A 15,884-nucleotide genomic window follows, 5' to 3' on the forward strand; every position below is an offset into this window, starting at 1 on the left:
TGAAGAACATGAAGAGAGGGGCGACCACCTTATTTTTAAAGAACTCCTAGTTCCTGTTTTCTATCATAGAGGTGGTCTCTCCAGGGGTGCTGTTGGTAGACTCAAAGTAAAAAAATAATACCCATAATTAATCAAAAGTATTTTTATAGACCTAGGTTCACTAAGGGCTGGTTCACATCTGTTTTTGTATTCCGTCCGGGGAGAGTCCGCATGGAGACTCCCCGAACGGAATACAAACGCAAATGCAAGCGCTGTGCTGTAAAAGACCCCATAGACTCCTAGTATATCTTCTCTTCTCAGCATATGGGTGTCTACTTCCGTAATATATTACTGTGTATTATCCTGTATCTGTACTACTATGCTGCTGTAACATACTGAAATTTCCCCACTGTTGGACTATTAAAGGATTATCTTATCTTATCTTGGACTATAATGGGGTCTATGTGCTTTTACAGCACAGCGCTTGCAATTGCGTTTGTATTCCGTTCGGGGGGTCTCCAAAATTTTGTAATTTTTTTAAAAAAAAATTGCTGATATAGATCAAAACCAGAAATAGGCTTGGATGTACAACCTTGTTTTAGTTATAGCCCTCAAAGTGGATAGTTTGTGTCAAACCAGCCTAATACTTTTACTATACTGTTTTTGGTCTTCCTCAGTTGTGGCTCTGTGGAGTGCTTAGTTTTGCTTCTGAAGAGAGGAGCCAATCCAAACTATCAAGATATTTCGGGATGCACACCTCTTCATTTGGCAGCTCGAAATGGGTATGCTTTCAAGATTCATAGGAAGGATTATATGGAGTGTTCAGTGTTATAGACTACATGTGCATAGAATTGTTTTATATTTTGTCCTATCCTACACTATGACAGCCCTCTTTTTCCTACCCCGTCTTACTATTCTAGATTGTCAGATCTCTTTAGTTGTCCCTTTTCTCCTACTGCTGTTGAAATGGGTCTTAGTCACTGCCGCCTGATATTTGACTTACAAGAGATGAAGTTGCAGAATCAGTTTCTAGGGAGGGCAGTCTGTATGCTGAGGAGCCTTAAAGAGGACCTTTCACCAGTCCATCTAGTCCCATTGCTTACATCAATTAATCGGTGCTACTTCACTTATTCTGGGACATCAGGAATTTGTTTCTCTACCCTCCACCGTTCCTGAGCAATCAATGCAGTTAATTTTGGGGCTGATATGCTATTTAAGCTCTGTATTGTCAGAATGGCTGTGTCAGGCAGGAGAAGGCAAGGGGTGTGATTCTGAGATCTGACACTGGCTGCCTCTGATTGGAGCACTGAGGGCGGGTTCACATCTGCGCCCGGTCTCTGCTTTGTGGGTTTCCATCTTTTTCCCGAGAAACTGGATAGTAGACAGAAACCCAGCAGTCACTGTCCACCCGTGAGCGCCTGTGAGCATCTTCTGGTCTCTGTGGCGAAACCATTTTTTTTTAAGAGGACACAAAGTCCTGCAACAGGACAGTCCTGCCGTGGTGAGGCAGAAGACGCTCACGGGCGGACACTTTGCAAACCCATTCAATTGAATGGGTTTGAAAACTGACTGTCGGTTTCCGTCTCCTGTCCAGTTTATTGAGCAGAAGACGGAAACCTGCAAAGCGGAGGTCGGGCACAGGTGCGAACCCGCCCTGAATCACATCCTCCATCTGACACTGCCCTTCTAACAGTACAGAGCTTAAATAGCACATCAGGTACCAATATTAACTATTCTTGTTACTCGACAATATTTGAGTCTGGAGAAAAAAATTGCACTGGACTCAGTGGAGCCGCATCCTTAAAGAGGACCTTTCACCTCCTGGGGCACATGCGGTGTAATGCACCACTAGAAAGCTTTCCTCCCCTCCTGATAGTACTCGTCCCCACCACTTAGCATCATGGCTGGACGGTAAGCAACACCCCCTCTCACAGTACAGCGCAATAGATGCTACTGTGAGGGAGGGCATTCCTGACTGACTGTCAGAAACGCCCTTCTGACACTGAAGAGCTACGGTACCGGCACTGATAGTTCTTCACGGGACACAGAAAGGGAAAGCTTTCTAGCAGTATATAAAACCGCATGTGCCCCAGGAGGTGAAAGGTCCTCTTTATCTTGGTGGAGGTAGTGAAAGGTCCTCTTTAAGGGCTTTTATTACTGATTCCTACTACTGAACCTCACCATAGAGAAGCTTATCTTTGGAGTCTTTTTTGGAGAACAATTGATTTTATGGCAGTATTTGTATCATTAATAAATTTGGGACTATACTTTATAAAAAACGTTGGCTTCTTTCTGTGAAAACCTGCATTTTTTCCACTCTTTCTCTTGCTTGTGTGTTGAGAGCTCTCTCTACCTCTCACTAAATGTTACTGTCTATAGAGTACGGGCTGTGTAAAATGAGGCGAGGTCACAAACAGTTATATCTTGGACATTATAAAATGTGACAGTAATGTTGCAGTGCTAACTAAAGTGCTTCCAGAGATATCACTGGTTGAAAACACAATCGTGAGTAGGATATTTCTAAGCAGCTGCTTAGTATATATCATATAAATATGCTCATCCCGACTGTGTTTTCAAAAAGTGATATCTCCGTAAATAATATAAATAGCATTGCAAGTGTCATATGAAAGAAGAGAATCTTCCAAAAGCAAGTTTGTAAGTTTTATAATGTCCGAGATATAACTGAGTGAATCTCCCCTACTCTCATTTTCCTCTACATTTTACAAAGCTCACTACTCTAAGCCTGTACTAGATTCACAGTAACATTCAGTGAGAGACAGAAATGACTCTCAACACAGAATCAAGGGATAGGATTTCACAGAAAGGAGCCAAAATTTGTTAATAAAGTATATTACAAAATTTATTAATGACTCAAATACTACCAGAAAATCAATAGTTGTCTGAAAGTTTAGTTACACTTTAAAGAGGGCCTTTCATCACTTGGGGCACATGCGGTTTTATATACCACTAGAAAGCTGACAGTGCGCTGAATTCAGCACACTGTCGGCGTTCACTATCTGTGCCCCAGGTAAAGAGCTATCGGTGCCAGTACCGTAGCTCTTCACCGTCAGAAGGGCGTTCCTGACAGTCAGTCAGGAACGCCCTTCCTCACAGCAGCGCCTATAGCGATGTACTGTGACAGCGGGAAGGAACGCCCCCCCAGTACTCATCTATGGACGAGTACTGTGAGGAGAGGGAGGGGGCGTTCCTCCTCGCTCTCACAGTACAGCGCTGTAGGCGCTGCTGTGATGAAGGCGTTTCTGTCTGACGGTAAAGAGCTACAGTACCGGTACCGATAGCTTTTCACCTAGGGCACAAATCGTGAAAGCTGAATTCAACGCACTGTCGGCTTTCTAGCGGTATATAAAACCGCATGTGCCCCAAGTGACGAAAGGTCCTCTTTAAGGTCAGTACCACCATTCTGAAGCATCTTTTCTCAAGGTTCAGTGATATTCTTACTATAAATATATGAATAAATGGTTACCAGTTAGGGGTGTGTACAGTAAGTAATGTACAGACAAGAAAAACACTCTATAGTGCAGAAAATGTTGCTCACTTAATCCAATTATAATCCAAAAAGAGCAATCAAAATATAAGACGTTTAATGATATAAGTTAAAAGTATTAAATATACACAAAAATATAAAAAAGTCACACATCTGACATGTCACCTCATAGAAAACAACTCCACAACTCCACAACCACGGAATAGTTTACAGTGGACACGGCGGTCCCAAGAAAGGTAACCAATCACACTTACTCGACTTCAATCCGTGGTAGGAAAATTCCAAAAAAGACCGAAAGGGGAAATTCCAAAAGAGGCCATTTCATGTGAAATATAGAGAATAAAGACAGTCCCTATAAGATAGTCTTGGGAAGGGACTAAAATCACCCTAAATACAGGGTCACCGCACTACATAGTCAGTGCCCTGACCGGAACTTCACCCTAATTCAGGGTCCGTCCCTGATTAACCCTTTCCAACAATTTGTATATGCCAAAGTAAGAAGGGCTAGTAAAACACACAATAGCATTCAAACAAAATAGCATGACCCCATGTGTACAGTAAGGGTTTGTTCACAGGGAGGGGGGGGGGGCGGATTTTGGCACCGAGAGTGACGCGGGGAGCCGCGTCACTTTTGGGTCAAAACCCGCCTGACACGACTGTCGCGGTTGCGGATTCCCCCTCCGGAGTCAGCTCAAATGAATGGGAATCAGCCTGAAGAAGGTGCAGCTCGCATGTTGCCACTAACGGAAAAAAGAACGCTAGTGGTCTCCATAGACCACCATTGTATAGAGGCGGATTATGAGGTGAAATCCGCTGTCAAAATCCGCCTCCTTGCCCCCGTGTGAACTAACCCTAAGAGCCAGCCTATAGAAACAAGGGGAATGGTAACATCTAATTGTTGTTATAAATTTATAGAAAGAATAGCAGAGAAAAGGCACAGAAAAAGATGATCCAAAGATGATTTTCATAGTTTGAGTATTTACTAAAACAGATAATTCATTATAGCCAGCAGATCCTCTTTAACTGTCCACAAACCCTGACTACTAGGGTGAGTGGTGCTGTTCTATGTAGTTTCCATAACTCATATGGGAGGAGAACAGGAGATACAGAAACAGTGTAGCATACCTGAGCTACACTATGCCCATTGCTCCACAGCTAGGGCAGGTTCACACCTGCGCCCCGGTCTCCGCTTTGCAGGTTTCTGTCTTCTGCCCGAGAAACTGGACAGGAGACGGAAACCCAGAAGTCAGTTTTCAAACCCATTCAAGTGAATGGGTTTGCAAAGTGACCGCCCGTGAGCGTTTTGCGTCTCTCCGCAGCTTAACTTTTTTTTTTTTTTTTTTAACCGGACACAAAGTCCTGCATGTCCGAATTTGTGTCCAGCTTAAAAAAACAGTTTCAACACGGAGATACACAAAACGCTCACGAGCGGTCACTTTGCAAACCCATTCAAGTGAATGGGTTTGAAAACTGACTGCCAAACTTCCATCCCCTGTCCAGTTTCCCTGGGCAGAAGACGGAAACCGGCAGGATTGTCCAAAGCGGACACGGGCGTAGGTGTGAACCCGCCCTGAGTATACAAATGAAAGTCTAAATAACATACAGTAGATGAAATTATTTGCTCATAAACTTACTGTTACATTTCCTGCAGGCAAAAGAAATGCATGAGCAAACTCCTGGAATATAATGCGGATGTCAACATTTGCAACAATGAAGGCCTCACTGCTGTAAGATGAACTTTTTCACTCTCCACCCATATTGCAGATTCCATCCTCACAGTAAAAATGGGCAAAAAATTATACTTGCCTTCATTCACATTTGTTTTATGTGGGTCAGAAAACTCAGTTTACTGTTCATCACACTCCTTAATATAAGTGAACAGATCTTAGGTATATTGGTCTGGACCTTCATGGTTAAAAAGCTGAGTGTAGGTGCAAATGATGGCCTTTTGTGTCTTTTTATTCACATATATTATAACTTAGACCAGTTACAAGTCACGTGAAACCATGTACGGTTCCTATGACGTATCTGAAACTTGACAGACCGGGTGTGCCTGTATTTGTTACAACATAAAGCTTTATAATACTATTGACTTTCTTTAAGGTCTTTATAACCAGGTAAATGATTTATTTAGAAATGGAGTTACTTTTGTAATCGAAAATAAAATCATGCATGCAGGACTTTATCTTCCTTACAGAAGTAGACCAACTTGACGGAAGATAGCCACTGTCATATTGTTTACATTAGTGTCAATTGGAACGGACACAGAATCAGTCTGTGTCTATTCTCTGCAACAGTTTGATGCTCTTTGCTGTCATCCTATGATGGAGGACAGCAGCGGACATTAAAGAGGACCTGTCATGGGTTTGGGCACATGCGGTGTTATATACTGCTGGAAAGCCGACAGTGTGCTGAATTCAGTGCACTGTCTACTTTCCCGATCTGTGCCCTGGGTAAAGAGCTATTGGTACTGGTACCGTAGCTCTTGACAGTCAGAAGGGCGTTTCTGACACTCTTTGTCAGGAACGTCCTTCTGCACAGCAGCGCCTATAGCGCTGTACAGTGTGAACGGGGAGGAACGCCCCCTCCCTCTGCTCACAGTACTCGTCCATAGACTAGTATTATCAGGAGGGGAGAGGGCGTTCCTCCCCGCTCTCACAGTACAATGCTATAGGCTCCTCTTCAACAAGGTAGTGTGATCCCAACCTAAGAAGACATGGTGATTTACAGGTACCACAGACTGCACGTGTGTAGCACTTCCTCTGTCCAGACCCATAAAACCATTAGCTAACTATAGGTTCTTAAAAGACAAAATTTCCATAGTCTCAGATATGTTTTCAAACACAGCTTATATTTTTCACCAGTCATGAAAGCTAAAATAGGCATTTGGAGAACAAAACACTGTCTATTTCAGGTCTGTATGATTATCTGCAATGTGTGTCTTTTCCCTGATGGGTGATTCTGATAACTGCTGGCATTGCTATTTAAGTCCAGTACAGAAATATATTTGTAATATTCCTCCCCTAATGTTTTATTTAAATTAAAAAGCCATTGTAATAACTGGTAACATTAGATTTCCTAACTATTGCTGACGTTGGACTTCTTTGGTGGCGTATGTACCTTGTTTTCCCATTAAAGATCATCTTGTCCCTTCTTAGATCCACTGGCTGGCTGTAAATGGACGGACTGAGCTCCTGCATGACCTTGTACAACATGTTAGCAACGTGGATGTGGAAGACTCGATGGGACAAACAGCATTGCATGTGGCCTGTCAGAATGGACACAAGACAGTATGTATGGATATTTAATAGAGATGAGCGAATAGTATTCGAATACCTCCCTTTGCATAGTTATTGGTGTACTCGGTCGAATACCACACGGTAAAAATTTGATTCCCCTCCCACCTTCCCTGGCAACTATGCAGGGGACGTATTCGATCGAAACACTCAGTCATCTCTAATGTTTAATAATATCTCTAAATGCTTTCTTTATACCTCTTTGAATACCTTTTAAGATACATATCCATAATATACAGAATAGTTTTTGCTGCAGTACAGAATCATGCTACAGTAATTGAGATAAGTGTTCTAATGCAGTTTACACACTGCTAGGGACACCTGCTGGTCAACTTATGCAATTGATTGAGCCGCAGCTAAAAATGATTCTTTTGATGTTTAGAATTAATATTGGGGACATCTGCTAATTGTCATCTGTATCATTTCAGTAAGTAAAGGGAGTCTATCACCTCTTCCATACATATTCAACTACCACCACAGTTTTACAGAGCACAGTACAATGCTAAACATCATACACCCATAATGTATGGGACTTTTGTAGATTTGGAGAAAAACTACTTAGAATTATTATGCAAATAAGGCAGTTGGTGTACTGGGGGCAGACCTTCAGCTCTGGTAGCACTGCTGTAGCTGAAGTAGAATAGGTGATGTTATAGTAGTGGGAGGATCCACTCTGCCTGCATAGAGTAATGGAAGGAACAGATGGTAGGGGTCTGACTAACCTTTTTAGTAGTTATGGTGACCTAGTGCACATGTTTTTTTTTTTTTTTTTTTCAAAAATCCCAGTTTCAAGATGAAATACAGTCAAGGCTTTTAAAGAAAATTACAGATTGGGAAATTAACCGAATACAGATGTTCTCTTAGAACTATGGCAGTAGGAGGAGCGGTGAATTCTTTATATTATCATGTAGTAATTTGTGAGGTGTCGTTTTAGTGGCAAATTCTGATCATTCATAGATGCGTTTTGATCATACATTATATACTGTATCTTAAAGGGGTTGTCCAGTAGGGAAAATTATTTACAAAACCGCATGTGGCTGTAAAATGATATGTAACGTCATCATTGGAGTTGAAAGTAGAGACCGCTCGTCGTGACAGTGAAGCAACTACCATTTGTTATTTATAGCATTCTCGGCTGTTTGGTTTTTTGTTTTTAATAAACTAGCATCTGCCTGCGACTTCTTCTGCAAGCTGGTGTTGGCGCTGAGCCGCTTATATTTAGCCAATTGCTGTTGTGGATGATCAGCCTGCTCCTGAGTCTCGGCTCTGCTACATCGCTGCATATGCGCAGCATACTCAGTTGTATGTACATCTCTGCATATGGAGAGCGTACTCAGCTGTGCTACAGCGATGCCTAAGCTCTGCTACATCTGACTATTTGGATTAGAGGGGTGTTCTTATATCAGTGTCTGAGCAGCTTCTGTGGTGGAAACGGCTGAATGGATGTTGCAGAAATTTGCCGCAGTTCGAACAGCCTACTCCCGTGTCTCAGCTCTGCTACATCGCTGCATATGCATAGGATACCCAGCTGTATGTACATGTTTGCATATGGAGAGCCTATAGAGGTGTGCTACAGCGCTGCCTAAACTCTGCTACATCGGGAAATTGTGATTACAGGGGTTTGGTTATGTGACTGTCTGAGCAGCTTCTGTTTTGCAAAGGGCTGAACGGATGTTGCTGAAATATGCCTGAGTTCTCCCCTCTCCCTCATCAGAGGCAGAACAACACATTCCCTGTAGTACTCACTGAAACTCTACACCCGATATAGTCCTCTTGCCCCACACAGCCTGCATGTTCTGTAGTCTCCTGATCTTCTATGAGACTCCATTTTGTTCAGCTTTCACACTGTCCAGCTTCATCCTATATAGTAGCTCCGCCCACTGCCTAGCATGATCCTATCTGAGAATGGCTCAAGGACCTGTGATGACATCATCACATCTCCTTTAGTGTTGTGTGAACCTAAATTCCTTCACTGCGGTCGTGTAGTGATGTCATTTACCGGGATAAAAAGTAGCCTATGTTTTAATCGAGGTTCCTGTCTATGTATGTGGCAAATAACATCGAAACACACAAACTTTCACTTTTATAATATTATTAAGTATAGTAGGAGTAGGATTTCTTCTGGTAATGATATTTCGAGAAACCAAAGTGGACTGGAGTGGTCGTCCCAGAACCAATTAATACTGTAACTTTACTGTAGTCAAAATACATAGATTTTTTTTTTCTAATTCAATAATGTAACCTCTTTTTCTACAGTTCTCAGGTGTTTTAGTTATTTCTTCATTAGATCTTATTGTAACTTTTTACCCTACATACAATTTCTTACTTTCACTTAATGATTATAATTTTTTTACTCCAGTATTACTTTATTCTCCTTTTAAACAGACAGTGTTATGTTTATTGGACAGCGGTGCAGATATAAACAGACCTAATGTATCTGGAGCTACTCCGTTGTATTTTGCATGCAGGTAAGATCTGTTTATTTATTTATATATTTCTAGAGTGGAAAATAACATATGGATTTAATGTCTATTCTTGTTAGGGCACAGTCACATGGTCATGTTCTAGCCGTTAAACTCTGTGTTGGTCAGACATACCAACCTGCACTTTCATGCTAAGGGACTCCTAACAGTATAGTGGTCTATGCTGCTAGGAGTCTCTGCCTCCCAATGATGTGCTGTCCTGTACTATAATAGGTATGGGGGAGAGTTTTGCTGAGAGTCAAGGACTCCTATGAGAATAAATAACTGTACTTCTAGGAGTTCCTCTCCCAGCATAAGGTACATACTGGTAATTCCGACCAAAACACAAACTATGTCGTATGAATGTGCCCTTAAACTTGGGACTGCAGTTCTCATTTTTTCAAGCTTGTGTAACTATGTCAACGTGCTTCTTGGGGTGTCCTTTTATTAGACCACTTTTGCTTAACATTGACTACTGTGATACAGTTAGAGCTTGTATGTAGTTATAGAGAGGTAGGCCCATACTGTACAGTAATGGCTTACTATTCTAGGGAGTTGCAGTTGTGGTGATGTCATTGTGGATGAAGGTCTTGGCAGGACTGTATATTGATATATCCTATAGCAGTGTCTGCAGAACTCACAGCCTAGAGCAAATATAATTAACTCAGTGCAGACACAGGATTTTAACTTTTACTATGTGTAACCTCTTATATACATCCAAGATATTATTATTATGAAATTAGCTAACAAGTACACTTTGAAGAACTGCTTCACTGAATTGTAGAATGCCCTGAAAGTCTTTAAGCTGTGTGAATGAGATTTCCTTTTTGCTTATGGAACATAACCTCCCCACCCACCCCCTAGTTTTTGAATGAATTGAAGGATATAAACAAATTACAAAAATTACAGGCCAATAATACTCAATGAATAAACTTGCTGTTGTCGAATTATAATCTAACAAAAATTACAAAATAAAAATTTTATAATTTATTAACACATAATAAAATGTAAAATATGTAAACATACATAAATGGGACCACAGAAAAATAACAAACAGACCTCTCCTCAGAAAAAGCACAGATAATAAATGTATCTAAGCAAGTAGCAACTACATACACCCATATAGCTCAATACATCATGCAAAGTGCACATATACAAATAGGGCAAGTGTGAATGGCAACTTACATTTAGACAAAGTAATGGAGAGGGGAAGGAAACAGATGCTTCCCTGAATAATTACATATTTACATATGGGTATTTTTGTGCTTGTTTTTTTTTTTTTTTGTTATGCTAGAATTGGAAGATATGACTAGACACACTATCACTTTAAATGGCCCTGACTCGGGAGCCATGGGGGGCTAGAGCAGCAGTCTTGGCTTTAACCAGTGTCTAGAAGAACTCGTTCAACTGGCAGTACAGGAAGAGGAGAAAATTATTTTATTATGCTCCCGCCCCTGTCATTTCAGAATAAAAGTTCATGATCTCACCACCCCCTGTCTATCAGAAAGCAGACTTGCCATTTAACCCCTTATATGCTACGGTCAAGTTGTTTTACGGAAAAAAAGTAAAAATAAAACAAAACCACAAAATTGCTATCACTACATCCGTAACAACCTCTAACAATTAGTTTATTTATTCTACATAAATACCATAAACCTTAAAATTCAGATGCCAGATGTTTTCTATTCATCTCACCTCTCAGAAACAAATTGTAATAAAAATTGATCACAAATTCTTATGCACCCACAAAATACAATGTCTCATAAAACTACATTGAAATGAAATATAAAAAGTTATGAAAGCAGAAATTCAGAAATGGATAACATGTTTAAGGATTAAATGTGTTAGAGTTAAAGGGTTAAAATGTACATAAAGCACCAGCCAGCAATATTTACCTGAGCCATAAATTCTAAATCTATATATCATTCTGTTCAACTCTCCCTTCTGTATACTATGCCGCTGAGAAATGTGGCAGGTTTCCTTTAAAAATACCTTTAGATTCTTTCAATCGGTTTTAGTATGCAAGTAGTGCATTGTTAGATTAGTACAGTATATTGTCTGTCTTTTATTTTACAATGTGGTTTTTGCAGCAGGTCACTAAAAGGAAATTACAGTAAATGCTTTTCTTGTGGAAGATAAGATGAAATTAATTTCTCCTCCAGCAGTACTTTGTAAAGGAGAAAACTAATCAGAGATGGATAGAGATTTTATGTCCACATGGCTTCTGGTTAGGTTATAATTAACATTCCATCAAGTATACAGCTTGTAGCACAAATGATTTCTTTGTTTCCTGCAGCCATGGACAAAGAGATACAGCACAGATATTATTGCTACGTGGCGCAAAGTACCTTCCAGATAAGAATGGCGTTACTCCACTGGATCTTTGTGTACAGGTGTGTAATTCACTAGGCCTTGCTGTATGTTCAATTGTTATTCACTTACAAGTAAGGGACTCCCCTTTATTAAGCACACTAAAATGTCTTTGAGGCAAACACCCAAAATTGCATTGAAAAACAGTGGTGGTTATGCGGGGTGTAAAATTTATCACAGGAGATCTGATCTGGATAAAGGGGCAGTCTTCTCAAAGAGGTGGTTTTTAGGAGAGGTTTCACTGTCTATTCTTCATTTATAAAATACCCGTAAAATTAAAGGGGCTGTATCATTGACAAAACGTGTTTTGAGCCTTAAAAAGGCTATTCAGGTGCTGCCCCCAGTTTTTCCAAAGACCCTCCCCTTTTTTTTCTTAAAAATCGGTAAAACCGATATGCTAATGATGTTCACCAACTACCCTTGGGTGTTCCCCAGGACCAGCGAGCACCCACCTGCGTCATACCTCTCTCACGCCCCTGCGTGGCTTATGCTCCGTTATGGCCTCCTCCTCCTCTCTTGCTGTAACCACCTCCATCCTCTGTAGTCTCGATCCTGCGCTTCACATCCCATGCATGCGCAGTAATGCTCCGTTCTGAGGGCTACCGCGCATGCCTGAGTGCCATTTTGGTGTAGCTCGCTATAGAACAGCATACTGAGCAGTATGCTGAGTTCTATGGGCTTATTCTTTGCATCACAAGTTGTACTTTAATTTGGCACCATTTTGGTGTTTTTCTGGTGGTCACTACATTAAAAAAACTTTTTAATTTTCCTTTTGTCACCATATTCTGACATCTATACCTTTTTGTTATTGTTTTAATGACAGAGATAAGTAAGAGCTCCTTATTTGAAGGCAGTTTGTAGTTTTTATTGGTACCAATGTTTGGTATGTATGATTTTTTGATTACTTCTTAGTGTTATTTTTTGGGGAAAGCAAGGAGACCAAAATACAGTGGATATGGAGAGTATTCAGACCGCTTTACATTTTTCACTCTTTGTTTCATTGCAGCTATTTGCTAAAAACAAAAAAGTTTATTTTATTTCTCATTAATGTACACTCAGCACCCCAGGTACTTCTCGTTATCTACCAAATACTATCCCAACAGTGAAGCATGGTGGTGGCAGCATCATGCTATGGGGGTGTTTTTCAGCTGCAGGGACAGGACGACTGGTGGCAATTGAAGGAAAAATGAATGCAGCCAAGTACAAAGATATCCTGGAAGAAAACCAATTCCAGAGTGCTCTGGACCTCAGACTGGGTTGAAGGCTCTCCTTTCAACAAGACAATGACCCTAAGCACACAGCTAAAATAACAAAAGAGTGGCTTTGGAACACCTCTGTGACCGTTCTTGACTGGCCCAGCCAGATCTCTAACCTAAGCCCAATTGAGCTTCTCTGGAGAGATCGGAATATGGCTGCTTACCGACGTTCACCATGCAACATGACAGAACTGGAGAAGATCTGCAAGGAAGAATGGCAGAGGATCCCCAAATATAGATGTGAAAAACTTGTTGCATCATTCCCAGGAAGACTCATGGCTGTACTAGCTCAAAAGGCTGCAAATACTCAATACTGAGCAAAGAGTCTGAATACTTATGACCATGTGATATTTCAGTTTTTCTTTTTTAATACATTTTCAAAATATCTCCATTTTTGGTTTTTATCTGTCAAGATGGAGTGCTGACTGTACATTAATGATAAATTAAATGAAATGTTTTGATTTTAGTTAATGGCTGCAATGAAACAGACTGAAAAATTTAAGAGGTCTGAATACTTTCCGTACCCACTGTATGTTAATTTACACATTGCAGTATTTAAATATGACAACTGCTCAGGAGCTGAGTGACTCCCATAGCCCCCAGCGCCTCGTTCAAAGGTGACTGAGGTGACATTTTCCACAATTTTGGAGAGGATCACTAGCGCCTGGAACAAGATCATGGCTCCCAGGTTTGTCTGGCATTTACTTCTATTGAAAGCTGCTCTGTTTTGGTAGAATGCCTTTGTCAAAACCTAGTGCACCTCTCCATTAAAACATCTCTTGTGAGAATCATGTTGTACACCTTAACCAATTTAAAGAAAGGAAGGATAGAGCTAGGGTACTTCACTGTTCTTGCATGAACTACAGTATAACCTAAACACTGAAAAAGAGTAAACGGATCACAAAAGCATGAAGAATGAATAGCTTACGTTGTCTGTTATAGATACAAGGGATAATTTTACCTAGGCAGCTGTGCCAAGAATCCCGTGTCGTAGAGCACCATGTAATGTCAAGAAGCTTTCAGTATCTTGTATGCGAGTGCACAATTGCTAAATCGATAATTGCCTCAAGGCTGTATGACCATGTACGAGTATACAAAACAATAGAGAAGGAAGTACCGAAATACCCGATCTATAATATGTGATTATGCAAATTAAACACTTTGTAAATGACAGGATGCCACTTAGCACATTAATAAGTAATAAAAGAAGCAATTGAGTGGTCACCATTGCAATAGAATTACAATGAGTGCATTTTTTTTGTCAAATTGTGCAAAAAATTTGCCATAAATTTTTTTGGTTTACATACAACTGTAGCCACTGTGATAAATTTGACACATTTCTAAATTTACTCTAATTATTATTAAGTGTAAGTAGTCTGCTAATTTTATAATATAGGTTGCTCAAGTTGTGAGGATATCGATATTTTTTTTTTGTGTGTTTTTTAAAATAATAAAGCATTGTTTAAGAAATTTTTACTGTATTATTTTTGTTATATTTCTGAACACTTTAAATGTTTAATTTTCTTTCATATTTGGGGGCAGATTCTGCCTCTGAATCAGCAGCAGTTTCCACCCAGATTCTGCCTCTCATTGTTTTTAATGGGAAACGGAGATCGCAGCAGGATGCTGAAAAAAATAAGTCTCCTGCTCCATCTTGCAGCTCCAAAGCAGAAAGCTGTGACTGAATGCTGATGTCATACATCAGCATCCCGTGGTGGGTACCCGGCGGTTGGAAAATGGCAGCAGAAAATGAGGAGGAATTTCCCTTTCATTTTCCACTGTGTGAACTTAGCCTTATTTTTAAAGTTTATTTAATGTTTCCCAAATTATGAATTGTAATACAATTGTAGATACCTTGGAAACATTACTTTTTCATATGAATAGTTGTTTTGCCAACATTTAATACATTCTGGTATGTTTTTCTGGTAGGGAGGTTATGGAGAAACCTGTGACGTTCTCATACAGCATCATCCCAGGCTTTTTCAGACTTTAATTCAGATGACTCAGAATGAAGATCTTCGAGAAAATATGGTACAATATCAGGATATTTTTAATGCTCTCATAATTTCACTTCTTCAAATTCTTATACCAATTAATTTGTTTCAATAACATTTGTGTGGCTTAACTTTAATCACTAAATAGCCTAGAATTCATAAATCCAGAAAGCAGTATTGTGTTGGACGAGTAAACATGACTAGATGTTTGGTAGCTAGATGCTTCTTTGTCATACAGATATAGACCCAACCACTCCATGTACGTGCATATGTGCAATTTTTTGCTCAAAATTTAGATTTTTTTTCTATTCTGTGATTTTTCAGGAAAGTGGTATGGCAAAGGTGTACAGGGGCCATTGTCCATGGCAGATTAATTATAATTTATGCCATAACGTAACATAACATATTAGTGCATCTCAATAAATTAGAATATTGTGAAAAAGTTATTTATTTATTTATTTATTAGTTATTTAATTGAAAAAGTGAAAAAGCTGATCAGGAGCACATTGAAAATCAATTGATGTATGCTCTTTAGCACTTTGTACTTGGTGACAGATACCTCTTAAAAATAAACTAAACTTTTGATCTAAACTTACTTCATAAATGAATAGTACAATAAAAGTATATGGAAAGGGTAGGGGGGAAGAGGAAGGTAAGTTACTGAGAGTGCCATAAAAACTGTGCTTTTGGGTGATCTTCAGCTATATTTTGCAGACTCATTGGGTTTTTTATATTACCGTATATACTTGAGTATAAGCCGAATTTTTCAGCACATTTTTTGTGCTGAAAAAGCCCCCCTCGGCTTATACTTGAGTCAAGCAAAAAGACTCTGACCATGTTCATGTGATTTACAGTCCATGGTCATGTGATGCACAAACTCGTTTTAGTCACAGCACAGTAATCAAACATCTGCCTGGTAACCAGCTGTGCACCTGTGTGCTCATCACATGACCATGGACCGTAAGTCACATGATCATGGTCAGACTTTTTTCCTCTACCAGTCACAGAATGAATAACAGCAA

At 39.9% G+C, this 15,884-nt stretch overlaps 1 protein-coding gene across 5 annotated transcripts in view; it reads left to right on the forward strand.

The window, feature by feature from the left end:
* The window catches only part of HACE1 (HECT domain and ankyrin repeat containing E3 ubiquitin protein ligase 1), a 99,953-nt gene that overhangs the window by 10,674 nt on the left and 73,395 nt on the right, over positions 1–15,884 (forward strand). For all 5 annotated transcript variants that reach the window (XR_012715328.1, XM_075268121.1, XM_075268123.1 and 2 more), the window contains exons 4-9: positions 657–761; positions 5,136–5,211; positions 6,643–6,774; positions 9,166–9,248; positions 11,539–11,635; positions 14,798–14,899. Coding sequence is in view for 4 of the 5 variants with exons in the window: in XM_075268121.1 (XP_075124222.1) it covers positions 657–761; positions 5,136–5,211; positions 6,643–6,774; positions 9,166–9,248; positions 11,539–11,635; positions 14,798–14,899 (595 nt within the window). In the remaining variant the exon portion in view is untranslated. The remainder of the gene's footprint in view (positions 1–656; positions 762–5,135; positions 5,212–6,642; positions 6,775–9,165; positions 9,249–11,538; positions 11,636–14,797; positions 14,900–15,884) is intronic.

The sequence above is a fragment of the Leptodactylus fuscus genome, chromosome 3 (assembly GCF_031893055.1).
Source record: "Leptodactylus fuscus isolate aLepFus1 chromosome 3, aLepFus1.hap2, whole genome shotgun sequence".
Classification (NCBI taxonomy): Eukaryota; Metazoa; Chordata; class Amphibia; order Anura; family Leptodactylidae; genus Leptodactylus; species Leptodactylus fuscus.